This window comes from Polypterus senegalus, chromosome 1 (assembly GCF_016835505.1).
Source record: "Polypterus senegalus isolate Bchr_013 chromosome 1, ASM1683550v1, whole genome shotgun sequence".
NCBI lineage: Eukaryota > Metazoa > Chordata > Cladistia > Polypteriformes > Polypteridae > Polypterus > Polypterus senegalus.
This window is the reverse complement of record NC_053154.1, coordinates 2753270-2781248: the sequence shown is the minus strand read 5'-3', so window position 1 is coordinate 2781248 and position 27979 is coordinate 2753270. Positions and strand designations below refer to the sequence as shown.

Here is a 27979-nt window from a genome sequence, read left to right as displayed (position 1 = left end):
CGTAGGTCTTGAGCGGGTCCACGTGTGCCAGGGCTGGCCGACGTGCACGAGGACAAGGCGCTGGTCCATTCCTCCGCAGCCAGACTGTCTCTTTTCCCACCCAGGCTGGCCAGCCTCCAGAGATACGAGAACATAAGAAATGTGGCCAACGAGAGGGGGCATTCAGGGCACTTGTCACTCGTCTGTTCAGTGACTAGCTAAGATGTCCCCATCCTCATCGCCACCTTTCATGGAGTCATCCCCACAGTGTCCAGTGCTGCGCGGGGTCCCATCAGAGACCCCATCAGAAAGAGGCGTGCCAGCCCATCGATGCCCCCCCACATTGGCTCCGGTGACAGCCCTTAGAGGAGCGCTCTAGCCACTGTCAGCGCTCCCTGCGGCCATTACGGAAAGGCCAATATATAAGACGAGGTACGTCAGCGGCGGCAGGTGAGCCTCCGGGCACGGGAGGGGCGCCCCACGCCGGACACCCTGTGTCGTCACACCCCGGCCGACGCCCCCGTGCGCCGCCAGCAAAGCGAGTGAACGAGGCGAGGCGCGGCTCCACCTGTCGCCAGGCGGCTGCGCTCCGTCCACACCTGACCGCTGGCGGCGCGGCGAGGCGAGGCGCGGAGAGGAGAGGCGCGGGCGCGGGGGGCTGCTGGCTGCTGGCTGCGGCACTCACTCGCGCTGTCGGAGCTTCGCGTCTGCCTGCGGCGGCGGCGTTCGCTGGGATCTGCAACGGCCATGAAGTTGTCGGCGAGCGGCGGACGGAGCGGCATGCGGGAGCTTGCGCTGGAGGTCGGGGTGCGACTTCTGCTCTTCGGAGTTTTCGTGTAAGTGAGCCGACGCCGCCGCCGCCGCCACCGAGAGCGCGCCTCCGCCGCCAATCCGCCGGGCTGCTCGTCCCCTCGCCTGCCTTTGTCTCGCGAAGCCGCGATAGTGAGCGGCGAGGGTCGCGAATTGCGCTCGGGCAGCTTGGGCTTAGCGGCGGAATGAACTGCGTCAGGCATCCCGGCCAATTAGCGCCCGCTCGGCTGTCGGGTGTAAGCAGAAAGATCGGACCGGTACCCGGTAAAGGAGCGAGAGAGAGACCGGGACAGGGAATGAATTCATCGGGACAGGGATGAGGGGATCGTGCGGAAATGATGGACAGGAGGAGAGGCGATGGGACAGGTGCGGGGAGAAAGCCTCAATGCGGACAGGGATGTGAAAGGCGCTATATGACTGCTAGATAGACCGAGAGACAGAAAAGGCGATATATAGGCGACTGAAAGCTAGAAAAGGCACTTTAGAGTAGAGTTTGTAAAGATAAGTAGATAAAATGGACTATATAATAGATAGATAGATAGATAGATAGATAGATAGATAGATAGATAGATAGATAGTTAATAGACAGACGGATATAAAGGGAGAGAGACAACGAGAGACTCTAAATACATTAGAAGGATGCGGCAGTTGTGCCGAGCAGACCCCCGACTATCAATTATTATCATTGCTAATGCAGCGAGACGGACACAAGGAGGGGCAGAGCAAGAAGACAGCGATGTAAAAGGCACTATATATATGATTAACAGAGAGAGAGATCGGAAAGGCGCAATATGATAGATAGATAGAGTGAAAGGCACTATATAATAGATAGATAGATAGATAGATAGATAGATAGATAGATAGATAGATAGATATGAAAGGCACTATATGATAGATAGATAGATAGATAGATAGGAAAAGCGCGTTATAATAGGAAGACATAGACGTTTAAAAGACATTATACAACGATAGAAAAGGCACTACGTGCAATTATTAGGTTTATATATATATAAGGTTTATCCATCCATACATCATCCAATCCGCTATATCCTAACTACAGGGTCAGGAGGTCTGCTGGAGCCAATCCCAGCCAATACGGGGCACAAGGCAGGAAACAAACACCAGGCAGGGCGCCAGCTATATACATATATATATATATATATATATATATATATATATATATATATATATATATATAGAGAGAGAGAGAGAGAGAGAGAGAGAGAGAGATTGTAAAATTATTGGACTGATGCGGGAATTGTGCCGAAAAAACGCTCGGTTATGGAATATCAACGCGACCAGTACGGAGACACTGACAACAGGAATGATGGCGAAAAGACAGGCAAGGGGAGGATGGCGCTATATAGGCAGGTGCGAGGGTGGATTGATAGAGAGATAGGGATTTAAAAGGCACCATGTCATTAAAAAATCAATAAATTGATTGAAAAGGCGCTATATAGTAGGGAAATAAACTTGTGAAATGCACTTTGTAAAGATAAATATAAGTTAAAGCCACTTTATTAAACAAGGAACTCTATTGTAGATAGATAGATAGATAGATAGATAGGTCTGAAAGGCGCTATATAACAAATAGACTACATCAGAAGAATGCAGGACTTCTGCATCCCATCACGTCTAATAAAGAGACCTGCACGGGTGGTTGGCGGGGCAGACGGGGATAAGGAGGAAGAGCAAAGAGACAGAGATGTAAAAGTCACTATGTGATTAACAGATAGATCGATAGAAAAGGCGCTATATAATAGGGAGATGGACATGTGGAAGTCATTACTAGCACATACTGATAGACGGAATAGGCACACGATAGGGTTAAAAGAACAGGCAGGTCAGTACACCGAGAGGCAAACTTCAAGTCTTTCAGAAGGTCGCGGGGTTTGTGCCGAGCAGGCGGCCGTCTCTGCCAATGTAATGAAACCCACACAGAGCAGGCAGAAAGATGGAGAAAAGGAGGGAGGGCAGAGGGGTTGACATTGAACGACACACACAGATAGCTAGGTTGAAAAGGCGCTATATAATGTAGACGTTTAAGGCCGAATGACAGTCGGACATCCTAGCAAATGGACCCGTCGAGAGCGCGCCTGCTGGTGCTGAATGGACAGCTCCCGGGATTGTGAAGTTGCTGCGGTTGTCTGCCCGCTTCAGCTCAAACTCTTAGGCCCGTTGTGTCTTGACGTGTATTATGAAGCCCACCTGCTTAGTGCCAGTCTTGTTTTTTCTTAGCTTCCAGCCGGCCGATCCAAACACCTGCCATGTCCACGATGCCACACAACAAAGACTGGCAGGTAAAAGTGGGTCGAGCTCGGAGTGCGTGTGCCGGCGCTGACTGCAGCAGGCGGGTATTTTTAGAAAGCGTTTCGTCCTCGAGCAGCTTTGTCTGCACTCCGGTGAGCTAAAACGATGAAGGTGTGTCTTTTATCTCTCTTTTTCTTTTCTTTTTTCTTTATTTATTTAGATGAGGTATTGGGAAGGTTTCAGCTTTTGCCCATCCCATCTTTTGGCATGTCTCACTCAGTCCTCTCTCCACCGATCGGCCACATCCGTCGACTTACTTCGTTTTTTAGAACTTCTTTTCCGACTCGACCTCCATAACTGTGAAGGAGTGAAAGTTCTGCACAAAACGAAGGTGGTCGGACTAGCCGATATCTGACCAAAGCGCTCGCCGAGGACGTGTTTGTGACAAACCCGCAGAAGGACACACGAAGCTGCCCGGTCGGCTGTGTGGCAGCAGAGATTATAAACGACACGCGTCTGAGGGCCGAGGCGGTCGCCTTCAAAGCCACCAACCCACCGAATCTGCAATTCATGTGCAACAATGAAGTCATCGCAGATAGAAAGTCGGTGTCCTGTACAGGTGACAGACGAGTGACATACAAAGACGACACTTTTAAGTGCTTGTCGGAGTGAGTGACATATGACAACCCCGCCCGCCCCCGCGTTGACCTGCCTGCCGTCGATGATTTCCCGCTCACAGGACTGCGGGGATATGCGGTTTTTTTTTCGTGGATGGCAGGTAAACAAAGCAAACGCACGCACGACGAGGACTGCGCAATGAGCGTAAATCGGTTAAGGAATTGCCGTTCGGAACCTCGAAAGACGCGACAAAACAAATTCAGGGAAAAAAAAACTTTGCGAGAAAGTCCGCACTGAAGCGTCGTTCCTTCCCCTTCATCTTCTCCTTCTCGTTCTTCATCTTCTTCTTCAAGTGTCTGAACAGCAGCTGCCATGGTAACCCCTCATAATGCCGACTTACTCCCGAGGCTCGCTGCGGAGGGGGCGGCTCGGGGAGGGAGGGGAGGTGGCTGACTCGGCGTTAGAAAAATGGGCTTCGGATTTCTTGCGTCCATTTCAAGCTCCTTTTCGTCTTGTGCGCGTTCGACTCACACAAACGAGGCGCTTCACGGCCAGTGCCGCCTTCTCAGCAGCGGAGGCGGGCGGCGGGATAACGAGAGGTGCCAAAAATAAATGACGATTATTGCCTCGGCTTTCCCAAGACGGCCATTTACAGGACTACCGGATGAGGAGAGCCGCTAAGACTCCAAAGCTAACAGATGGCGCCTAACGATCAGTCCTGCGTCCCCGGTGATCGGGTCTCGTTGGCGGCGGCCGCCACTTCCGCAGGCGCTCGACAAGAACAAAGAAAGAAGCGAAGTCCGTCCATTGATCACGGGGCCGAGCGAGCGAACCCCCCTAAACAAACCCCCCTAAACCCCCCCTTCACTTGGGACCATCTGAAGCGGCTGCGCGGCGCGCTTTACTTTCAATTTCAGTTAACGAACTTCAGCACCACGGACAGCAGCCGGGCCGGAGGGCGAGTGTATAGGGAGGCGCGCTTCAGAGCCCCGGAGGCAGGTCGAGGTTTTTGGGGTCTTTGATGGGGTCCATACCGTGCATTACACATTATTATACTTTGAGGTCTCCTGGTTTCCCGGGGCAAGTGCCCCTTGACTTACTTAAACAGCACCCCTTGATGCCCATAGCATCGATTGGCCGTGCAGAATGTTCCAGAGCACACACGGCTGGAGTTACATAAACAGCACCCCCCAGTGTCCAGAGCTTGTATTGAGTATTTTTATACTTTGAGGACTGGGGGTCCCTATTAGTGTCCAGAGCACGTGCCCCTCGAGTTACCAAGACAGCAGCAGTTGGTGTCCATAGTATAGACTGGGGTCAGGAGTGTGCACCCCTTGAGTTACATACATGACGCCCCCCTCCGTATCCCAGTGTTTGGTGCCCCTGAGGTGACAGTGGCCACCTATGTCACCTGATTAATTGACTCTGAGGTAGGTCAAAGTGCAGCTCACTGGGTGCTGGATTGACCTCTGGACCCCAGGATATAGCGCCCCCCACAGGTCATTGCTGGGAGCAGCCATCGCTGTGGCTGCCGCGGTTCTCGTGGGCTCAGCTGGCGTCCTAATTGAATTAGCAATTCAGTGCACACAGCTTCATTATTGGCGCCATTACGATTTATGTGCCCTGACAGAAGGTCTGTGCCAATGCGGCCACCACGCTCTTTCATTTAATGCAAGGGGACAGAGAGCAGAGGAGGGGAGAGGCGGGGGGCCAGCGGACTGGACAGCTGCCTTCAGGCCATCGTCCCTCCCGAGCAGGACACAAGGAACTGACCTCGGTTGCTGGTGGGATCTCGGACTTCACTGCCCCCTAGTGTCTACACTTTGTTACTCTAATGCCACCCCCTGACTGGCCTGGTGACAGGATGATATATTTCTGTCCCAAACTGTCACAAGTCAAATTCTCCTTTCTTCAGATGACTGTGATTATCCGTGGGGTCAGCTCAGATAGCCCCCTAGTCAGTGATGTCCATGGACTGCAGGTGGGTTCGGTTGTTCATTACGGTTGGTTCAGCTCAGCTCAGACAATCCCATTATGTCAGGTGTCCAGATTGTCCATATGACCCTGGCTTCTCAGATGCCCCCTCTTTTCATGGTGGTCATTCACTTCAGATGAGTCACAGTCCAGACCACTCAGAAGGTCCATTAGTCTGAGTGTCCTTAGATGATTGATGACCCAGATCGTCCAAACGGTCCAACCTGCTCAGACTGTCCATGATGTCATGCATTTCAGGTGACCCAGGCCACTCGGAGGGTCTGCAGTGTCCACTCCGCTCTGAACATTCATTATTCAGGGTGTGATCTTTGATGCCCGTTGACCCAGATTGTCTGTACAGTGCAGACCACTCAGCAGGATCCATTGTGTTGGGTGTCCTTAGATGTCACAGGTCCCAAATTATTCATGAAGGCCAACCTGCTCAGAGAGTCCATTGTGTCCTGGCCATCGATACACTTCAGGTAACCCGGACTGTCCACGTGGTCCAAACTGCTTAGAGGGTCCATCAGGTCCAGACCACTCAGCAGGTCCATATTAGGGTCTCCTTTAAATGTCAGATGTCCCAGGTTGTCCATGAGGTCCAGATGACTCAGCAGGTCCACAGTGCCCAGGGTGCCCAGTAGAGCCAGTGACAGTTCAGACGGTAGAGGGCGATGTTCAGTGCTGATGTGACTCTGCAGTCTCAAGGTTAGGTGGGACGCTGGCCTTTGGTGACATGTGGCACATACAGTATGAGGGGAGAGACCCTGCAGAGGCTTCAGTGTGCGGGTGGTCATTGGTGGGCCGAGTGCTCCTTCAGGCTGCCCTCCTAGGCGGCTCTCCGTGGCCCTGAATGGCCCGACTCTCGTGTGTTTGCTGATCTTCCTCTTCACCTCCATCTTTTTGGCTGCTAAGACCCCGAGTGTCTCTCTTTGGTCGTCTTTCTCTCTTTCTGACTTTTCTTTCTTCTAAGCTCCATTTTTGCCGTCGCTCCCAACGCTCGGTGCTGCTTTGATTTTCCTTGCGCGTCTCGTTTAGCCTTTCTTTCTTTTCTTTGCCTCTTTTTGGCTCTTTATTTATCAGTTTCTCCTCCACTGCGTGTCGGACGCCTTAAACCTTCTCTGCTGCTCCGCGACTCTCTCAGCACTTAGAACTTTTTACACTTTTGCCCCCCTGAAATTAAACTTTAGGGTTCCAGTTTGCCAACACGCCATCAAGTGCTTCACGTTTTGGTCGCTGGACCTTAGTGGTCCCATCCTGTCTACCCCTCACTGCTGTGCCCGCATGGCTTTCCACTCAAGTGGGCTTCCAGACCACCATGTTGCTGACTCTGCCTTTGAATTTCCATGATTTGTATGGCGTTGTCCCCAAGCCCCCCCCACTCACCCAAAAGGACCCAAACAGTTTGGGGCCTCCAAGAAGAGCCAGTGAAGCAGGCCACAATTCCCACATGCGTACCCAGAGGAGGTGCACTCAAAGGCGGCCTGAGCTCCCAGGGTAGTGGCAGGTTGTGGCCTACGCTGAGCCAAAAGGTTCGCAGCTTTAAACGTTCAGAAACAAGTAAAGTTCACAAAACAAAGTAAAGTCTAAGCTGCACCTGAGGGAGGATAACCGTAAACCTCCAGCCTGTGGATAAAGTGGCAATGAAGAATCTTTATGAAAAGAGACTTATTTTAAAGATAGCAGGAAATATCACCAAATGTTCAAAAGAGCAAAATAATAATAATAATAATAATAATAATAATAATAATAATAAAGAGGCAAAAGGAGATGCCAGCTGGGTGATCCGAATCCGGCTCTCACCTCACAGCATCTAAGATACAATCAGCTCCATTTGTTTAGGTCCCAATTGGGTCACACAGGTGTCAGAAGTGGGATTTGAACCCAAAACCTCAGGGTTGGCAGTCCACAGCCTTAACCACCAGCAGTCCCAAAACACAAACCAGAAATCAGGATCTCAAAAACAGAAGCGACGGAGCCAAAATGGCAGAAAATACAAAGAAAAGAGGAAAAACTCACCCACCACCAAGAGCACGCAAAGCACCGTAGAGGGACTGCAATTCCCATGAGCCTCTAGAAGGCTGGGGGCGGGCACTCGACAGAGATTGACAGGTGGCCCCACCTACAAAAACAAACAGACATCCACACATTGAAAATGAACGGCGATCACAACTGAGCAAAAATCCTAATTGTAGGAGTGATCAACACAATTAGCTTGAATGGTCGTATTTGGAGGGTCAAAGAGGAACACAAAAGGACATTTGACACACGCCGGGGTGGAGCCCTCACTTGAACATCACGCCGAGTCTGTGGATTCCAGCATCGGCACCACACCCTCCCACTTGCTGTGTTTCTTTGCTGGTCCGGTGACAGGTCCTTGTGCCACTTGGTGTGACACGTGACATCTCATGACTTCCTCAGCTTGTCATCACGGAGGCTTGTCTGTCCTGCGTATGGAGTCCTGGCAGTCACCTTCAGTGGGGGTGCTTGTTTGAAGGCATCATGATGGGCGAGGGTGCGATCACAAAGGGCCATGGAGCTCCAACTGCAGGACGTCACTGATTCACCCTGCTGCAGACACACAGAGACGGGCACACGGCTAGTGGCATCTCGGCTCTGCTGGCCTGGAGGTGGCAAGCACTGGTCCAGCTGCCAATGTCCAATGGTGTGGTCAGTAAGCCTTGAGGTGTTTGACTGACATTGTGCTGCGCAGTGGGCTCCACTCACACATGTGGGCACTTCATGTTACATCACACTTCGGGGTGCGATGGCACAGCGATGATCTGTGTGCACATGGCACCACCATTATGCCAATGGTAACAAGGAGGTGCCAACTTGAAAGTCAACATGAGGTGAGCACTTCAGTCATGCAGGTGCCTTTCTAGTATTTAATACATCTCTGCCATCCACGTCATCCACTGACCCCTACAGAATTAAGTGTGGCACTCTTTCTCCTAAGGTGGCCGTCACCATTGGTCCCCAAAGTTGATAGCCAGAAATGTATGGAAGGGCAAAGAGATGCAAGCTTAGATAGAGAGAAGGTGGCAGTGAGAGGAGCAGAAATCTGTCAGGCGAGGCCCAGGGCCAGTGCTTGAGGTGTCATAGTGAGGGGGGTCTTGTGGCCCACCTGGGAATGGTCAGGCCAGGCTAGGGCCACATCTGTAAGCTGCTGTTCTGCAGTTCTTCTGTACGGTCAGAGAACTGAGCAGCAAGGAAAATCGTGAAGACTGAGAAATGAGGACAGAAAAAGGAGAAGAAAGCAAAGCCGAGAGTCAACAGTGGCAAGATGGCAAAGAAGAGCAAAAGTGACACGCGTGAAAGGGACGTGTCACAAAAACAGAGAGTGAGACGAGCGTCACACCAGAAATGAAACTGATGAGCAGAAACCACACCTCCTGGCAACTGGGAGAGGCATCATAGCAACGCAACCCACTAAATGATGCCACCCATAGGCGAAACAAAAGTGGCATCATGGGACAATACTAACCAATTAATAAAATAAGCTTGACCCCCGAAGACAAAAAAGAAAAGAAATGAATGAACCCCACCAGGAATTAATGGCCGTAAATGAACATTTCAAAGAGGTCGGCGTAAATGAGGACGCATAACATCTCGCAGACCCGTCAGTTACGCCATTCTGTCTTTTATCTTTACCAATCTTAATAAACCGAAGGCGGATGGCACACACCAGCCTGGTGCTCCCCATTCAATAAAGTGCCAAGAAAAGGACGAAAGTCAGGAGTGCAAAGCGATGGGAGAAACAACATGGAGGCTTTGGATGAAACGCTTCTGAGGAGGACCCCAGTCTCGTGCCAGTCGTGGGTTACGACTCAGCCAGTTACACAGGGACCTCCAGGAAGGGCTGGGACATGGCGGGGGCTTCTGGCACAAATAAGGAAATGAGCTCACATGTCTTCTGTAAAAATGCGTCAGCAACTGCACCCCCTCTTGGCCAACCCTGACAATGTCTCCCTAAAACGCACAGCCCTGACAACATTATGGGGAGGACCAAAAGAAAGACCAGAGGTTACATCCATACTGGCAGACTGAAAAAGCAAACCTGCATGGCCGTCATCAGGTGTGCAGCATGAAAGGAAAGAGCGGGTAACAAGTCTGGAAAGGAGAAGGTGAGAGCTGAGAAGATGGCGGCTGAGAGTGAAGAGTCAGAAATGGGTGACCCCCCTGACTGAGAAGGAGCCACACTTTGAAAAGTGTCTTTGAAGTTCTGTGAAAGAACACAACGGTCATTGTGACCAGAGGGACGTGAGGCTCTGTGTGGTCTTCGTTCTTCACCTCTCAGATGTTCTCCCTCAAACGGTCTGCTAGTCACCTCCACGTCCTTCAAAAGGCCTGGGATTTAAGGGTTTAAGGTGGGCTTTACCAGAGAGGGGTGACACGGTGGCACCTGTCACAGCTCACAGTCCCTGGCGTGGAATATGGATCTCCTTTGTGAAGTTTGTGCAGGTCAAGGGAGGTTTAGAAGAAATGGCTCCTGTGGAGAGACCAGTCTGGATAAGGGAGAGAGAAAGTGCTGGGGCGGAGTGGGAGGACCAACGGGATGAGGATTCTTCTTGGAGTGGATGTCATGGGGTCAACTCCTGGCTTGACAGATCAGATGTGGTGTCTTTAACCTTCTATCCATTTCAAATCACCTTGAGCCCTTTACTAACTCTGAGTCTGGTCCTTCATCACGTTCACTCCATTTGTTATGGTCAGACCACCTGAGGGTGGCTCATCTAAAGGACCACATGACAGCTGATCAGACCTTATTTCACACATTGTACAGAAGCAACCGAGTTAGTTTAAATAGCGCCCCCTATGTCAGCGGCCATGCCACCTGCACTTCAGAAGAGGTCCACCACCTGAAGCTAAGCCTGTTCAGGCCCGGCCAGTGCTCAGATGGGAGACCACCTAGAAAAAGCTAAGGTCACTGCTGAGAGAGGCCAGCAGGGGGCGCTGTGAACTGAATGTGGATCCAAAAGCCACTGTTCAGTGACGGGGACACTGCTATAAAACTGCCACCATATTTGAGACCTGGAACTGAGGTCCTGACTCTCATCTGTGGTCATTAAAGATCCCTGAGATTCTTTCCAAAAGAGCGGAGTGTTTCCCAATGCCCTGGCTAAATTGGCCACCACAGCCTGCTCACTGTGACATCCTAATTGTTCCTTGTCCCTATTGCCTCACTGTCTCTGTCACCCCTACACTACCTGATAGCCAATGTGTGGCGCGCATTCTGGCAATAAATGGCTGCCATCACATCAGTGGGGATTAAAGTGCCCCCAACCCACCCGTCTAATGTGAAGCTCTCTGAGTGTCTTGAAAAGTGCTTTATAAATGCAATGTCCTCCTCTCCTTCTTCTTCTTCTTCTTCTTCTTCAATGTGTGTTTCCTTTAAGTAAAGTCAAGTCATTCTAAAGCCATATAAAGCACTGGCGAGGTGTCACCTGGAGTACGGTGTTTGGTTTTGGTCTCCATATCACAAAACATAAAAAAGGAGAAGACAAAGCAGCAGCAGATAAAGTCCAGAGGAGTTGCAGCAAGTCGGTTCAGGACCATGGAGAGCAACAGGAGAAACATTGGAAAGAGAGACATGGCGGCACTCGACTGTGGCCAGACATCAATGACGTGTTCAAGTCCATCAGGTCCTTAATGTCACGTGTACCGAGTCCTGGGCCGTTGACCCTTGCTTGAGCTCCGTGCCCCATGGGGGTCCAGCTGTGTGCCACAAACTGTCATTGGACCATTCGGACCCTAAAACAGAGTGTCCAAAGCCAATCCAGGATAAGGAGATTAAAATGTGCCCATCAGAGAGGGGGCTGTGGGCGGTGAAATCTGAACACTTTGATTACCGCAGCCCATCTCGCTTCTCGGGGGTGCTTGGTCATGTGACCAAGACCATCGCTCCAATGGCACTGTTGGACATGGCAGTACAAACAGGGTACGGTGGTGGGAACACTCCACCTTTATCTGCCAGTGGTTTTTAAGCAGGGTCTTTGCACACTGGGGGGCCACAACAGCAGTCCCGGGGGGCCGCAGAAGTACTGCCTAATTAATACTTCAGTTTGTATGCACGCAGCTGGCGCCTAAGACTGTATGTGGCAGCATGTGCCAAGATGGCAAAGCCAAAGCAATTTGAGTTAAGGCAAGTGTGCTACTGCAGCTGAAGGCCCCTGTGCCGTGGTGGAGGGGCTCATATCAGGTGGGCTTTACTTTGGGAAACAAGAGTCACTCCATTGCCTCTGGCAGGATGGACCCCAAAGCCACTTCCAGTGAGCGATTGGTAAGGTTGAGGTGCCAGTGCTGGGCCACTTCTGTGGGTGTCGGTGTAGTTGCATGAGGGGATTTCTACAAAGGGGGCTTCGTCGGTGTTTAGTTCGCTGAAAGGATTTGTTGCTTTCATGATAGAAGAAAACCTCGGTGTCATGACACCACGTTGTCTTAGGAAATGAAATGGAGACCCCAAAACTCACACCTCTTTGCCAAGATGTGGGGGGCAAAGCGCGTGAAGGCCGATCTTTGCTTCTGTGTTGAGCCCACGCCGTAACCCACGTCACCCACGGCCTATTGATGAGGTACACCTGAGAGACACACACCCCCTCAAAAAGGGGACATCAACCTGAGCGGACCCCCTACCACTCTGATTGGTCAGTTTGGTGACCACACACTTCCTGAAACGCGGTCTGGTCTGGGAGTCAGCAAAGTAGAAAAATCTCAGGGACAAATATGAAAATGTGCAGCAAGCAGGAGCAGCGATCCTGGAGGGCACGATGTGCCCCCCTTTTAATGGGTCATTGGCTTTTCTTACGTGTCTGTGAGTTTGTGCAAGGCGGGTACCCAGACAGCGCACATCCTTTTGGTGTCACTGGTGTCACTGTGGCGTGTTGTCCAACGATGGTGCAATTCCGCGGTGGGGTGTCCATTTTCATTTGACCTTGACTAACGTCAGAACTCTGCGCTGGGCGTATTTAAATTACCCATAAGCCTTCAGGAACGCGTTCATATGGCATCAGCTACTATTTGTTACAGTTACCCCGTCATTTTTAAATCACCTCCACTTTCTGATTTGCCCTCATAAGCTCCGCCTCACACAGAAACAGAAATAATTTTGATGACCCAGGACGGCTGCAGCTGCCATGTCCTTCTTGAACCCGAGACCGTCGATAGTCGTGTCTGAGATGAGCCGGGCAATGAGGACACAACCAGGCAGGAATACGATGCAAAAAGTGCTTTAGCGAATACAAAGAGTAGTGCAGTCATTCATTCTAATAAATTCATAAATAATCCCAATATAAAAACGTCTTCACGGTCAACAGAAAATATTCCCACAAATACGTGGAAGAAATCAACAGGAAACGGATGAAGTAAAGTCAGACGCGTGTTCGCTCTCCGCACTGCGTAAGACACAAATCAGGCAGGAGGAAGCTTGTCCACGTGTCTTAAACTTCTGTCCATGAAGAGGGTCACAGCAGTCCGTTAAGGGACAGTGATCTGAGCAGAGGTGACACAGGACAGTCACAGAGCCAAGTCACAGTTTATAAACAAATGAATTCAGAGAACAGCGCCGAGTGAGCACCGTCACAAAATGAAAAGACAGAAACAAACCTGAAGTGTTGGGGACCTCCCTGTGGAATCTCTGCAATGTCGGTCAGATGTACGACTGTGTGCAGGAGATCAGCTCTTAGATATGAACACGGAGGACGTTACAACATGGCAGAGGGACAGGAAATGACATCGCAAAGCGGAGACAGGAAGTGGTGTCTTCAAGAGGTGACAGAAGTGACGTCATTAGATGAGGGAGGAAGTGATGTCATCATGTGGGGACCGGAAGTGATGTCATCAGGTGAGGAAGGAAGTGATGTCATCATGTGGGGACCGGAAGTGATGTCATCAGATGAGGAAGGAAGTGATGTCATCGTGTGGGACCGGAAAGTGATGTCATCAGGTGAGGAAGGAAGTGATGTCATCATGTGGGGACCGGAAGTGATGTCATCAGATGAGGAAGGAGGCGATGTCATCATGTGGGATCGGAAGTGATGTCATCAGATGGGACAGCAGATGATGTCATCATGCGGGAACTGGAAGTGACGTTGTCCGTTGGGTTGTCCGCAGCAGGAGTCGTCCTCCAGCCCACCACAATCCCGAGTTTTCTCCCAGCTTTACCTCCGGCCTTTCTTTTGACTTCCTACCGAGACTCCCCAGTTCACCACCCTCGGGTCTTACAGCAGGACTGAAGTGGCCACCTCAAGCAGGACCCGCGGGGGCACCTGGAGCTGGACCTCCATCGTCCTACCACCTAAAGTCAGTCCAGCAGGACCCCCAGAGCACTCGATGGCCCCCACTCCTCTGGAATATTCATTATTGGGGGCGATGCACCCCAGAGCTCTGCTCTCTCTCTCTCTCTCTCTCTCCTTTTCGGGACCACCGGCCGCTGGCTCAGATTTTTATTTGGTTCCCTCCTTCAGCCCTTCAGCCCATCCTGACCACCTCAGGCTCCTTCCAGCCCATCACAGGTGCGGGTGTCCGGATTGTGTCCCACGGAGTGTCAACTGGCGGTGGCACCAGCATGTGATGTCAGCCCCCCCCTCCCCACTGGGGCTCACAGCTACACTCCCCCACACGCCTGCACCCCCTGAGTCCCACCATGGACCCCCATGACACCATGACAAACATTAAGCAGGGCCTCTTGAGAGATTCTGGAGAGAAGTGAAGAAGGAAACTCCGCATTTTGAGGAAAAGCTCAGAGAAAGCTGCTGCATCTTTTAATGTCTTTGGGCGAGTGACGAAGTACTGAGGGTCTGTGCCGCCAAAGGACCACCTGACGTCAAGCAGATCTGTGAAGGCCCCAGGATCTTATAAAAAGTTACACTGGTAATCCAGGTTAGTCTGCGGCCCCCTGTACATCAAGTGTCCCCAAAGACGACGTAAACTGTGTGCCTCGTGACTCAGTATTTTGCCCCCTGAGCGTCTTGACCTCAGCTTCTTGCTGCTGAATCGTCTCCTGGGTTTGTTGTGCCCCCAATAATCCTCGGGCACTTTGACGTGAAGCTCATGAATGTACAACGTGATGACACAAGCATGTAGAAGATGCCACCAAGTGGGACTACAGCTGAATGACACAGTGATGTCCCTCCCTGGAATAAGCTGTGCCAGTGGCAGACGTGTTATGTGCGCTTGGAGGAGCCAAGTGGTCTCATTGTAGCGTAACAGCACCCCCTACTGGCTGTCTCACCTTATGGCAGCATCTACAAAAGTAAAAAGTGAGCTGGAGACCCGAGACTTGAGAGAAAATAGAAAAAACGATTCCAACCTCCTCGATACCAGCGAGAAAACTCATGAGGGAGCCCAGGACATCAGCAAAGATGGCAGACGGTTGGCCTGAGGAGACCCCGCGTGAAGCCCGTCACTTTGGACCCTTCACCTGTCAGAAAGGCTTGATTTGGATCTGCAGAATTTCATGTCCACTTGGATTGTCATTAGCACCTCCCAGTGCCACCGAGATAGTCTGTCAGTGATGTCACCTGGGGGTCTTTCAACATCACAGACCCTCCTTGCCCAGGTGACCCAGCCAGGGGTGGCCAGTCCCAGACTTGTGTCTCAGTAGCTCATCTGGTCCACAGATCACACCTTTTGATCCACAGCCATCTTGATGCTTTCTAAGCAGCTTCAGTGCAGCCCCCCGGTCCCCCAGGTCCTCTGCAGAGTGACTGGCCGGCAAGTCCTTGGCAGGCGACCTCGATGGGGTAGCAACGGGTTGCCCATTCCCTGCTTCGGCATTCGCCTACGAGCCCCTCGTTCCTCAATTGCAGCAGGACCACCTGCCCTGATACTTGTGACTCAAGGACTACGTCAGGCCTGATCGAGGTCACAGCGATGGTGTCTGGGGATTTCAGCCGACTACCCAAGTCGACCTTCAGCTGCCAATCCCGGGCTGTTGCCAGTAGTGCCCCCCTGTTGGATACGTACCCCCATTGAGGCTTCTCTTTGGCCTGGGACAGTGGAGCTCTTTACTGGTTTGTGGTGCCCACTAAGAGAGACCCCTGTGCTAATGGCCTCTGTGATAACCCTCAGCACCTGGTCATGGTGTCACCAATAATGCCCCCTCTCCCAGGGCTTTTGGGCAACAACTTCGAATATGCTCCAGAGACACGGTGGGCATACTGGGGTGTCTGTCAGTCTCCATGAGGAGCGATCAGTTGGTCGGGCAGGACATCTTAGACTGGCTGGATGAGGAATTTAATCCGGTGTGGCTCAGCTTCCCACCGCTCTGACCACGGGACCTACTGGTCCATTAGCTGCCCCCTTGCTGCCACATCCCAAGCATCCCACAGGTTGACCCAGCGCTCCGCCAGAAGAACTGCTGCTGGTGGTCTTATTGGGGCGTCTGGACTGAAGGACACGCAGTGTCACTCTGTGACTTTGGACTTTGTAGCCACGGCTGTTGCACTGAGAAGTAAGGTGGGATAAAACTGAAATGGAAATTCACGAAGGAAGGAACGGGAATGACGCAGCTGCAGGGACCTCATGATGGCCCCGTCATCCAAACTCCAAAGACTGAAGGCAATTGATGTCAGACAGTGGACATGTGACAATGACGTGACACCCAGGCTGAGACCGTCTGTGTTGCTTGGCCGCTTTCTCAGGGCTGTCTGGGTGAGCCAGTGGAGAGATGGAGAGATGTAGGAAAATGTAAGAAATGTTCACATGGCGTCGTTCATTTGCTGGACCCTCCAGCTCAGAGGGCAGATGTCCCTTGGTGGGTGTCTCTTTACGTTTGTCACACTCTAACAGCTCCACAGGCTTAAGGCAACAGCTTGGGCGCTTCCCATCTCCACATCTGTGGTGACATTAGTGGCCAGTAGGGGGTGCTGCAGCACCCCAAACACAGCCAGGCAGACCCAAGTCCTCGGTGTAATCGTGAGGTTTGTTATTAACGACTTCTTGTCACGTAGACCACCACAAGTTTCAATTCTCTCCCTCTCTTCTCCGCCTCTTGCTGCTCCTCCACTCCTCCCAGGCGAGTGTCGCCCACCTCCTCTCCCAGCTCTTGGACTGTGGACCACTTCTGGTGCCAATGGAAGTCCCACAGCCCCTAGCAGTGCCCCTGGTGGCACCCAGGGACCTGGCCCTACAATTCCCAGCATGCCCTGTGGGTGTGCCTGACTCCAGGGTTGCTGCCACCGAGCAGCCTGAATACATTGTCCCCCTCCCCGTTTGTATTGAATCGTGCCGTGTCCCCCCGTCCCCCCGTCACATGTGGTGTCAGAAACTCTCTGAAAGGTAAGCTGGGAGGACGCTGAGGCCGTGGTGCTTAACCTAACAATGGGGCGTCAATGGCCTTCTACAGGCAACTAAGCAGATTGCACCCAACTCTTAAAGGGGTCCCCGCTCGTGACGACAGGACACTCGCGTCGAGACCATCGAACCACAGACACGTGGAGTAAGTGACCAAGTGGTGTGGCGGACAGGTGGACTTTTAGGGTCCCTCAGAACTCGACTTGATGTGATTTGGGGGGAATTCAGTGGACAGGACTGGTGGGCATTGGTGGGCCTAATGGCCCGTTTTCGTCTCGAATGTTCTGAACATCTCGGACCCTTAGGCCTTTCAAGGGATACCAAAGTTTGGAGCCTCCCAGTTTGGGTGAGGTGTTCGCTGGATGAATGCAGAGACACGGAGAATGTTCAGTGAGCCGCTTTTATTATCAAGACCCCCAGGCTTTGTGTGAATGAGCGGTGGGCTTTGGTGTTGCCTAGAAGACATTTCTCAGTGAGTGTCCAAATCCAGCTGACTTTTCCATTTGTCACACATCATTGGTTTCACAGGCCCAGGGTGACAGCTTTGAAGTTACGTACTTGCACGCCAGTGACAAAATGAAAGTCGAGCTTCTATCGGACCACCTCGTCATTCATACACCATTGTTGCACCAAAGCCAAGATGTGAGAATTTGGGCAAATCAGAAAAAAAAAGAAAACGTGGACAGGTGTTGATAAGGAACTGCCTGCTGGCTCCATGCCACGGCTCTTCTGCCATTCAGAGGCGCCAGGTGCCAGTTTAGAATGTCATCAGCCTCTTCAGAACGAGTTGAGCTGAAGAAATTCAATCAGAGCCGAAGGACGTGCCGCAAAGAAATGCGCAGAGAAGTGAGGATCCTTTCATGAGGATACAGCGCTCGACAAGACAGGAATTCTAATCCAGTGCCATCCTGGCACCTTCATCACACAGGCGCTTATTGTTGATGTGCGCGGTCACAGGGTCCCCCACCACCTCTGCTGAAGAGACCACTGTTCTCTCTGAAGATGAAGGCTGCAGGAAAGCCAGTGCCACCCCAGAGTGCTCGGAATGTCAATTGGAGAGTAACACGTCTAAATTGGCACGCTCACATGATGCCATGACAGGGACCTCCAAGAGTGTCGTGAAACTGCTGGAACATCCCAAAGCTGCCCACCCTATCTTAATGCCCCTTACCCTGCCACATGGCATAAACCTCTGACTGAAACAAGCTGGGCTCTTGACATGGCCATGTTTGGGGCCGGCATCAGCAGGTGCCCTTGCAGTCAGTCTTCTTCACTTCAGATTTAATGCCCCCCATAATCTGTCATATATGTATATGTTTTTATATGATCTCAGCAAGCATCGTGTGCAAGGCACGAACAAACTCTGGGTGAGGTGCCAGGCCATAATCCATGAATCAAAAACCCAAAGAGAGAATCAAAAAAGAAAACTCCAGAAAGCAGCAAATCAATCCTGACGATGATAAGGTGCTCTTTGAATGTCAGACGGTGAACTGTTAAAGGGGGCGGTCTTTCATCAGTGACATCAGGGTGGCCCCGCCTTTTAGACTGAGGGCGGTCCTTCAGCAGTCACATCAGGGTGGCCCCACCTCTTGGACTGTTGGTGGTCCTTCAGCAGTTAACATCAATGTGGCCCCGCCTCTTCAGCAGTGCCATCAGGGTGGCCCCGCCTCTTCAGCAGTGACATCAGGATAGCTCCACTTCTAGGGCTCCACCCATAAAAGACATGGCTGAGAAAACGAGAACAACACAAATTCCATCCATCCATCCATTATCCAACCCGCTATATCCTAACTACAGGGTCACAGGGCTCTGCTGGAGCCATCGATAGTAAATAAATAAACCAAAAATGCCATAAATGTCAAACATATTAGACAAAGAAGACACTCATGAGAGCAATAAAACAGCCAGGAAACACACTGCGGCTGAAACATAACAAATCTATATAAATATAATTCACTAAGGCAAGACAACCATGGAAAGTACGCCGGAAGGGGCGTGGATTCACTAAGCCGACAAGTGAGACACCTATGGCGCACGCAGGAAGGAGCCACGCCCACCAACTCCAAGACCATTGGATACGACGACAACTCGCAGGGCTACGCCCACCAACTTGGACACAACGACACAGAAAAAATGGCGTCATTTAAGTTCGTCTGTCGTAGAGGCCACATGCAGTGCAGGTCCGGTTAATGTCATGTACCTCCGAGCTACCTTGACTGTTCATAGAGGCGTGTTTCTCGCGGAGGTGAATCGCCATATGCAGTGTGTGAAATGGTTTGTGAGGGGTCTCCCATGGGATCCTTAAAACAATCCTTTACAACTGAGGTTAAAGCACAATGAAGTGAGCAGTCTTTAAAAAACGAGTTTTCAGTTACGATGCACAACCGCGTGCAGCATAGCAAACTGTTTTACACCCTACATACAGCGATTCGCATCCGCGACAAACATGCGTCTTCTTAGATGTTCCTGCAGGACCACAGGAGACGTTTCCCTGCCCACCAACACTCCTTTTTCACCGGGTGGCGTCTACCCTCACTCTCTAGGCATTCACACTGCCTGCCCATTTGCCCGGACACAAAACCTCACCGACCACCCAGTTAGTCCCTTTCGTCTGTGCTAAGAGTCCACATGCACGTCTGAGCCACGCGCCGTTTGTTATGCCGCGTTCACTATTGTGTTGTATTCTGCTCTCTCCAGAGTTCCATCTTTTCATTCACCTACTGTTGTATTCTTAGACATCCGTGTCTTTCCAGAAGTGTTTAGCATTCAATAAATAATTATGCATGACATTGAGCGTGTATCTAGGCGTGGGTAAGCCGTTGAACCCCTTTTGGGTTGCAAACCATGGAATTCCCACTAAGTGCGACTCATACGCTCTCACTGGTTACGTCCTTACCCTTTGTGCACACCTCGCATTAACGTAGTCGGGTGTCTTGGTGGATTATATATAGAAAAGCAGCCAACGACTCAAGTGACGAGTTGGAGGTGGGCACATGAGCGGGCAGTGCATACTGAACGAGAAATCAGCAGACTAGCATGACGGAGGGAGCGGAGTGGACGTCCTTCTCCTCTCCTGCCGTTCCACCCTCCGCGCCTGAGCACCGCACGGACGATTGTGTGTTGGTTCGTTCCGTGCTTTGTTACAATGTTGCTTTTCTTGCTGATTTATTACATTACTGATTTTTCAAATGTTAATTTTCTCCCTGTGCTTAAAAATCATTAAAAAATCGGCCTGATTATGCGGCGTATGGTACACAGTGGGTTGGCTAGTACTAAATAACAACAAATACTAAAACTACAAATTATCTATCTATTATATAGCGCCTTTCACTTGTATCTATCTCTCTATCTATCTATCTATCTATCTATCTATCTATCTATCTATCTATCTATCTATTATATAGTGCCTTTCATATCTATCTATCTATCTATCTATCTATCTATCTATCTATCTATCTATCTATTTATCTATCTCTATCTATTATATAGTGCCTTTCACTCACTCTATCTATCTATCTATCTATCTATCTATCTATCTATCTATCTATCTATCTATCTATCTATCTCTATCTATTATATAGTGCCTTTCACTCACTCTATCTATCTATCTATCTATCTATCTATCTATCTATCTATCTATCTATCTATCTATCTATCTATCTATCTATCTTGTCACATGGTGAGACTTTGTGACAATGGTGCTCAGAGCCTATTTAAGATGGTGTCCATGTTTTGTGTGGTCTTTGTCTCACTAGTAATGGTTTGCCAGTTTTCCTGACTTCTGTGTCACAGCACAGCATTGACCCCTTGGCTGCTCCTCATCTGATTTATCGTCACTCCTGCTCTTGTCCCTCCTGGTCAGTCTGCCACACGCCTCTTAATTTAAAGATGGGACAGCATCACGGGCAGCCTGATGGGCTTTCACTCTCTGGCCACAAAGTGGACAATGGCACACCTATGCCAAGGTCATGTGGCGGGGGGGTATGGGCAGATCTCAAACAGAACTCTGGCAGCTCCTCGTCATCCCGTGTCTAATCCAGGGCTAAGCCTTCTATGAAATCGTGCACACCCTGCGACTACATGGTCCTCCAGTGTACCCCGGGGGTCACCCTGAAGACAATCAAATATCATTTCTTTGAAGCTCCTCTCCTCCTGTCTGGACAGCAAATGTTCCCCTCTGGTGTTTTAGGATGAGATGTTGAAAGGGGTGGAGTTAAAGGCGGAGTCAGGAGTCACCCTGCTCTCATATGCTAAAGCCAAAAAAAGTGAAATAGTTGGCCAAGATTGTGTGCGACTACAAGATCCTTCCCTGGTGTACCAATGAAATCCTTCCCTTAAAGGAGGCCCATGTGTGCCACACACTTGTCAATAGTTTACACACCGCTGCCATACAATGCTTCATGGGTGGAAGCTTCACCCGTTGAAAGGAACTGCTGCCCAGGTGTCATCTGCTCACCTCACCAGCCGGCACTCTTCACAACTAGCGTAGTCGGCAGGATTTCTGAAACAGGCAGTGTGTCCCCAGTTAGAAACAGCAAAGCCTGGTAAAAGAGTCGGCTGCCTCCGCCTAACAGGCACCTTTGGGTGTCATAATAACGAGCCGTTCATCGTCTCAGAACAGCTTAGTCAAAAGCTCAGCTCTGCTCTCGATATGCTTGGCCGATCACTGTCACTCTTTATTTTACTTTGATGTCAACGCGCCACTGGCGAAACACAAAGAGCCAAGACAAAGCACCTTGGTGACTTTCTATCGATGGCACTGTGAAGAATAACGAGGGGCAGGACCTCGGGCTGTCAGCGGCTCTCCTCGTTAAACGGCACCAGAGCAGCAGAATGAAATGTCATTGACTATGCGATGAGAAGAGCGCCTCGGAGTGCGGTGCATGTCAGCGTTCTTCACGGGGTCTCCACATGCTCGCCACGGATGAACCTTTCATCTCCTGCACACATTACATATTCATTAAAAGTGCCGCATGAAATTCTTAAACTTCCTGAGACACACCCTCTGTGGCAGAATGGGAACTGGCAGATAAAAGAAAGAATCGCTCTATGGATCCGATTGGGTGGAGTGGCACTGTAGGGCTGGGAGAGTCACCAGAGGGTGGGCAAAGCAGAGTGACCTTGACTCACTATAGCCAGGTCATGTGTCCCTTAAGCCAAATGTGGGGGTCAAACAACAATATCGACCCTGGACATTAACGGTGGGCACATGGATGGTGAGCATAAGACCACTTACACATATCAAACTGCTTGAATCAAACCTGAAATTTCAGTCTGATTCACCCCCTGTGGAGCTGCTCTGAGAAAATCGTAAACCCCACCCACCCCAGTGAAGAGCAGGCTCCGCCTCAAGGACCCACTGGATCCCCATTCACTCTAGAGTGAATGACAGGCCACGCCCCCATTTTCTCATAGCTCCAGACACCCAATGCCACACCCCATTTAGCTGCAGGCTCCGCCTCAATGGCCGACATTACACTTTCCAGACCAACAGCCCCTCCCACCTCAGTAAACGGCAGCTACACAACCCAATGGTTTACAGGATCCAAGTGTCACACCCACACAATAGACTTACCCACCCACAGGCTCCGCCCCAATTATATTTAGTCACTAGATACCCGACACCCCCATCCCAATAAACAATAAGCTCCGCCTTAATGACCCGCTCCATCTAGACAGACATCACCTTTAATAAAAGTGACTTACAGGCCACACCCCTTGTGACTTACAGTCTCCAGTTGGCCAATCCCCCCGATCCAATAAACAACAAGGTCCTCCCCTACATCAGCCCAGAATCTCCAACATCCACCATCCAGAGGGTGGGTCCTTGCGGGCAGTATGCAGCTTGAATGCCACCTTGTGTCATGGGGAGATCTTGGCCTTAGATTAGATGACTCTGGTATGCCCTACCACCAGGCTGGCACTAGAGGCCTGAGGTGACAACACCATCAGTGAAGAGCACTGGACTATCCTGAGCCTGGTGTGGAGTAAAAGTTAAATCACATGGGTCACACATCTCTAAGTTCTTCTTTAGGTTTTACTTTGTTAGGTGTGGCAGTCACTTGTGAGGCCATCAAGATGCCATCATTCTCATTGTGGTCTCAATGACTCCTCAGTCCTGTCTTTCTCCTCAGGTTCACAGAGTTCCTGGAACCTTTCCAGAGGGTCATTCAGCCTGAAGAGATGTGGCTTTACAAGAACCCGCTGGTGCAATCTGACCTCATGCCCACCCGCATCATGTTTGTGAGTATGCACTCGCCTGGCATGCCATTCCTTCACCTTGCCCTCAGGGCACACATCTGGCTTTTCTTTTACTAGCAGGCTCCCTGAAGGCAGGAGAAGTTGAGGTCACCCAGAGAGATGCCAGTCTTACATAGCATCTTCCACTGCTGTTCGTATGGCATGTGCTAACTTACATTATGTGCTTCATACAGTTTACTGCAGGTGCCAGTGGCACCACCCTATTTTGTCCAACAAAAGTTGTTCTCATCCTACCTGTGGAGCCTTTCTATGAGCCTTGATTGTTCAAGTGACACCTGGTGGGCCACTGTGCCAAGGCTCTCACAGTCTTGTCTCTCCAAAATTACAGATGCTCGTCAGGCACTCTTTGTCCCCTTCAGCACAAGTGGAATGTGCTCGTCACCTCTTGCTGCTCAATAAACTCCACAGAGCTCGCGTCTAAGCAGACGATGGCATCATGGCACCAGCTTGGTTGACCGCTGCTCTTTACTGTCTCCACAGGCCATCTCCTTCCTCACCCCCCTGGCTGTCATATTTGTGGTAAAAATAATTCGACGGACGGATCGGACGGACATCAGAGAGGCGTGTCTAGGTAAAGCACTCTGACGAGCGATGTGTATGGGCTCTGCTGGTGCCACTGCCTGCTGCTCACTGTGCCAATTGTCTTTGTACATGACCTTTGCTCTCATTCTGCAGCTGTATCCTTGGCACTGGCCCTCAATGGAGTCTTCACCAATACCATCAAGCTCATCGCGGGACGGTAAGCCTGACGGGGGATTTGGTGGTGGGACAGCGAGAGGACAATAGAGGGATAAGGGGCGGGTGAAGTTGCGTCACCCTGTGGGAACAGAAAAGACACTCTTTATAATCAGGGCAACAGGGCACCCCACTGTGGCCCTAACTGAAGCTTTTACTTGGTACTGGTCAGGTCAATATAGCGCCCCCTGTGGTCCTGATATGAACTGTTATGTATGTGGCTGCTCCGGTGGCTGTGATGCCAGCAGAAGCTCCTTCTCTGATTAGTCAACCAAAAGGAAAGTTCTTAGAATGAATGCCCGAGTGGTCAGGTGAATTCAGTGTAGCGCCCCCTCTGGCCTTCTTAATGCTTGTGCTGCAGTGCCTGGTGATGCTATAAAGGAGCAGAGGCTGGAGAATCAGGACAATTCAGACGTCTGTGCACCGAGTGCCTGTGGCCTCCTTTCTGAGTGTCCAGTCCTGGCACACTGAACACAGGAGACTCTGAGCTCTGAGGTGGTCGTGCCAGTCTACTGCACCATGATGACCACCATGTCACACACCTGCAAGGACCCTGACTGCTGACAGGAGAGTACAGGGTGTGCCATCAAAACAGAGCTGCTGTCGCCCAGCTGACCTGTCTGGTCTTCTTGCAGGCCGCGGCCCGACTTCTTCTACCGCTGCTTCCCAGACGGAGTGATGAACTCGGATATGCAGTGCACAGGGGACGGTGACCTCATGTCTGACGGCCGGAAGAGCTTCCCCAGCAGCCACTCCTCCTGTAAGTGTGTGGTGTGGGGGGGCCACGGGGATGTGGGTCATGGTGTCTGGTGGCAGATCAGTAAACAAAGTCAGGCTGAGTGGCAGGTGTGTGTGTGGGCATGATGACGGGTATCAGTCTATAGCAGTGGGCAGTAGGGGGCGCAAGTTAAAGTACAGCAAATGCCACACAGCTGAGTGCATCTGTCTGTCTGTCTGTCTCTCAATGCACTGAGACGCATCTATTTGTCTGTCTGCCTCTCTCTCTTTCTAAAAACATGTGTCTGTCTGTCCTCTGTGTGTCTGTCTACCTGTCTTGACAGTCTGTCTCTTTTTACTGACACACGTGTCTGTCTGTCCATCAATCTGTCGTTCATTTTAAGGACGTGCATGACTGTCTGTCTCACCTTTTACAGATACACATTGCTGTTTCGTCAGTCCACCCATCTGTCAGTCTGTCCGTCTGTATCTCATTTCATGCACACACACTTCCATCTGTAAGTCCATCTGTCTTGTGCTTCATGGACCCACGTCTGTCTGTCTGTCATTTTACAGACGTGTGTGTCCTTCTGTCTCCTGTTTTACAGACTCACATTGCTGTCTTTCTGTCTGTCTGCCTCTTTTCATGGACACACGCGTCCCCCCAACCTACCCCTCTCTCTCTCTCTCTCCTGTTTTGCAGTCGCCTTTTCCGGCCTCGGCTTCACTTCTTTCTACCTGGCTGGCAAGCTGCAGTGCTTCACAGACAGCGGGCGCGGGAAGGGCTGGCGTCTGTGTGCGGTGGTCCTGCCTCTCTACTGCGCCATGATGATCGCCCTGTCACGCACATGTGACTACAAGCACCACTGGCAGGGTGAGTGTGTGTGAGACACGAGGTGCCACCCATGGGCCCTGGTGACTCTTATGGAATGTGCCGTCGTAGCATTGCCCCCGTGTGCCCCACCCCTCAGAATCACAGCAGCCGTCCACCATCCATGCACTCGATTTAGGACTTCATCAGGGTGACGTCACAAGTCCTCGGGTCAACTTGAGCTCACCGCCGTCTCTTTCTTTGCAGATTCGCTCGTGGGGGGCTTGGTGGGCCTCGTCTTCGCCTACATCTGCTACCGGCAGCACTACCCGTCCTTCCTCTGCACAGACTGCCACCTGCCCTATGAGAGCCTCGGCCTTCCGGCCACCTGCATGGAGGAGGAGCCACCTGCTGCAGACAATGCCACCAGCCTGCCTCTGGAGGGACTGACCGAGGGGCCGGTATGACTAAGAAGACGGCCGACTCGTAGCACTTGCACATTCCAGTGAACCTGAGGCCGGCGCCCACGGCCCACTGTCTGTCTCTTTCATGTTCTGCCATGCAAGTCCACATCCCGTTTTCTACCTGGTCACACGCCGTTGCTGCCCGCCTCTCCGTGTTACATTGGCATGAGATTGACTTGCTGTGTTTGGTGCCGACCGGTGTGCTGTTGCGCCTCTGAAGCAGACAGAGATGTGATTGCACTTCCACAGCTTGGAGGCAGGGGGCGCTATGAGTCAACAGCAGGGCGCCTTCCTGTGTGGCTCCTCACAAAGCAGACCGTTGCTGAAGCGCCCCGGAGTCGCCCTCTACAGGTGGCACACACGGAAGTCGGCGGCTCTGAAAGCAGGCAATGGCGGTGAAGGTGGTCCCGTTGTTTCTATCGTTTTCATTAAAGATCAATAAACCTGTAAAATTGATAAGTATAGCCATGATTATTTTACAACCACTTTTATTTCCACTGTCCAGCCTCACTTTTGCCTATCCAGATGGCAGTAGCGTGAACTGACCTGTAGGGGGTATCAGTATCCTTAACTAAGCTGGCGCTGTAAAGTTTGGCACCTTCAGTCGTCTGTGCTGCGCTTCACTTCGGCCTCAGACGTTTCTGGCCAGCGCTGTCCACCATCTCACTGCCTAGACAGATGAGTGCCCCCTGCTGGGCAGGCTCTGCTTATCAAATAGGATGAAGCTACTCGGAGGAGGAGGAGGAGGAGGAGGAGGTTGGGAGCATGCACTGATGAGATGTGTATAAATCACCAGTCACTTCATGGTGTTCACAAGTGCCCTTTGCCCATCATCTGTATCATGTGACCAGCTCTGAGAGGTTAACCCCGAACTCCTGTGATCAGGACCTGACCTTCTTGACACCCTTGGTTGTCTCCGACACTCCACTTGAAGGGGGCACCCCTATTTTCAGCTGAAGCGGCACTCCTGGGTAGCAGGTGTGGGCACATAAAGACCCTTCTGGCATCTCCACTCATCCCAGCTAGTCTAGCTAGTGGTGGCATTAGACACACACCTAGTCCAGCAGGAGGCGCTATGTGGGACAGATTAAGTTCCAACAGAAGGCCTCACTGACAGAAAGACAAAGCAGACAAGGGCTGGACCTTCCAGCAGGGGGCAGTCACTGAGTTGGAGTGATGTCCTAACTCTGCAAGGTGCTACATAACAAACAGCCTTTCACTGTCCAGGGGGCTACAGCCACAACACGGGGTCCTGGCTCCACTTGCTAATTCTAGACTGCACGTTGTCACGCGAGTTGGTGTTTCGATCTCCAGGATGATCTTGAGTCCGTGTCAGTCCCTCTTAGATAGATAGATAGATAGACACTTTATTAATCCCAAGGGGAAATTCACATAATCCAGCAGCAGTATACTGATACAAAGAAACAATATTAAATTAAATAGTAATAAAAATGAAAAGAATTAAAATAAAATTAATGTTCGCATTTACTCCCCCGGGTATCTTATCAAGCTTATCAAGAGGGTAGCAGGACCCCACAGCGTCCCCTGACTATCCCATGAGGTAATGCGACTCAGGCCTGGGACCACTGCACAGCTGGAATGGGACAGGAAAGCCTGAGAAATGAGCCAACCAATCGATCAATCAAACGGTGCTTGTTTCATATAGCGCCTTTAAGGCGGGGGCTTTAGTTGAGATGCTGCAGTCAACCACTCACTGGTATTCCATGAACAACAGAACACAATGGGCACTTGGGTGCAGCTCAGCGGCTTGGGCATTGGACTGTAAACAACAAGGCTGCTGAGTGAGTCCTGCTTCTGGCTCACAATGTGCTCCGGTCCCCTGCCTGTGTAGCACCTTGGCATGGGGTACAAATGTCATTTGCTTTGTTGTTTCTGACTCTGTCACCCCGGTCTGTTCACAGAAGTATAGAAACTCACACCTGGCACTGCTCCCACTTCCTCTTTCAGTCCCGCCAATTGATATAGCGCCTTTCCTATCTGACTCCAATACAGGGCAATGAATTTGACAGCAGACAGGGTGCTACCTGCTGCAAGGAAAAAGCAG

The 27979-nt window shown here is 51.1% G+C and overlaps 1 protein-coding gene across 2 annotated transcripts; it reads left to right on the top strand.

Annotated features, from left to right (window-relative positions):
- The first annotated feature begins 345 nt into the window (after positions 1–345).
- Positions 346–26355, top strand: plpp4 (phospholipid phosphatase 4). 2 transcript variants are annotated; one of them, XM_039743632.1, is made up of 7 exons: positions 346–815; positions 23061–23169; positions 23668–23758; positions 23863–23926; positions 24558–24682; positions 25343–25513; positions 25718–26355. In XM_039743632.1, exons 1-7 carry the CDS (start codon positions 727–729, stop codon positions 25915–25917), a joined length of 849 nt encoding a protein of 282 aa, XP_039599566.1. In that variant the 5' UTR covers positions 346–726; the 3' UTR covers positions 25918–26355. The 2 variants fall into 2 exon arrangements, with proteins under 2 accessions (XP_039599566.1, XP_039599576.1); XM_039743642.1 differs by lacking the exon at positions 346–815 and adding an exon at positions 2882–3210.
- The last annotated feature ends 1624 nt before the right edge of the window (positions 26356–27979 follow it).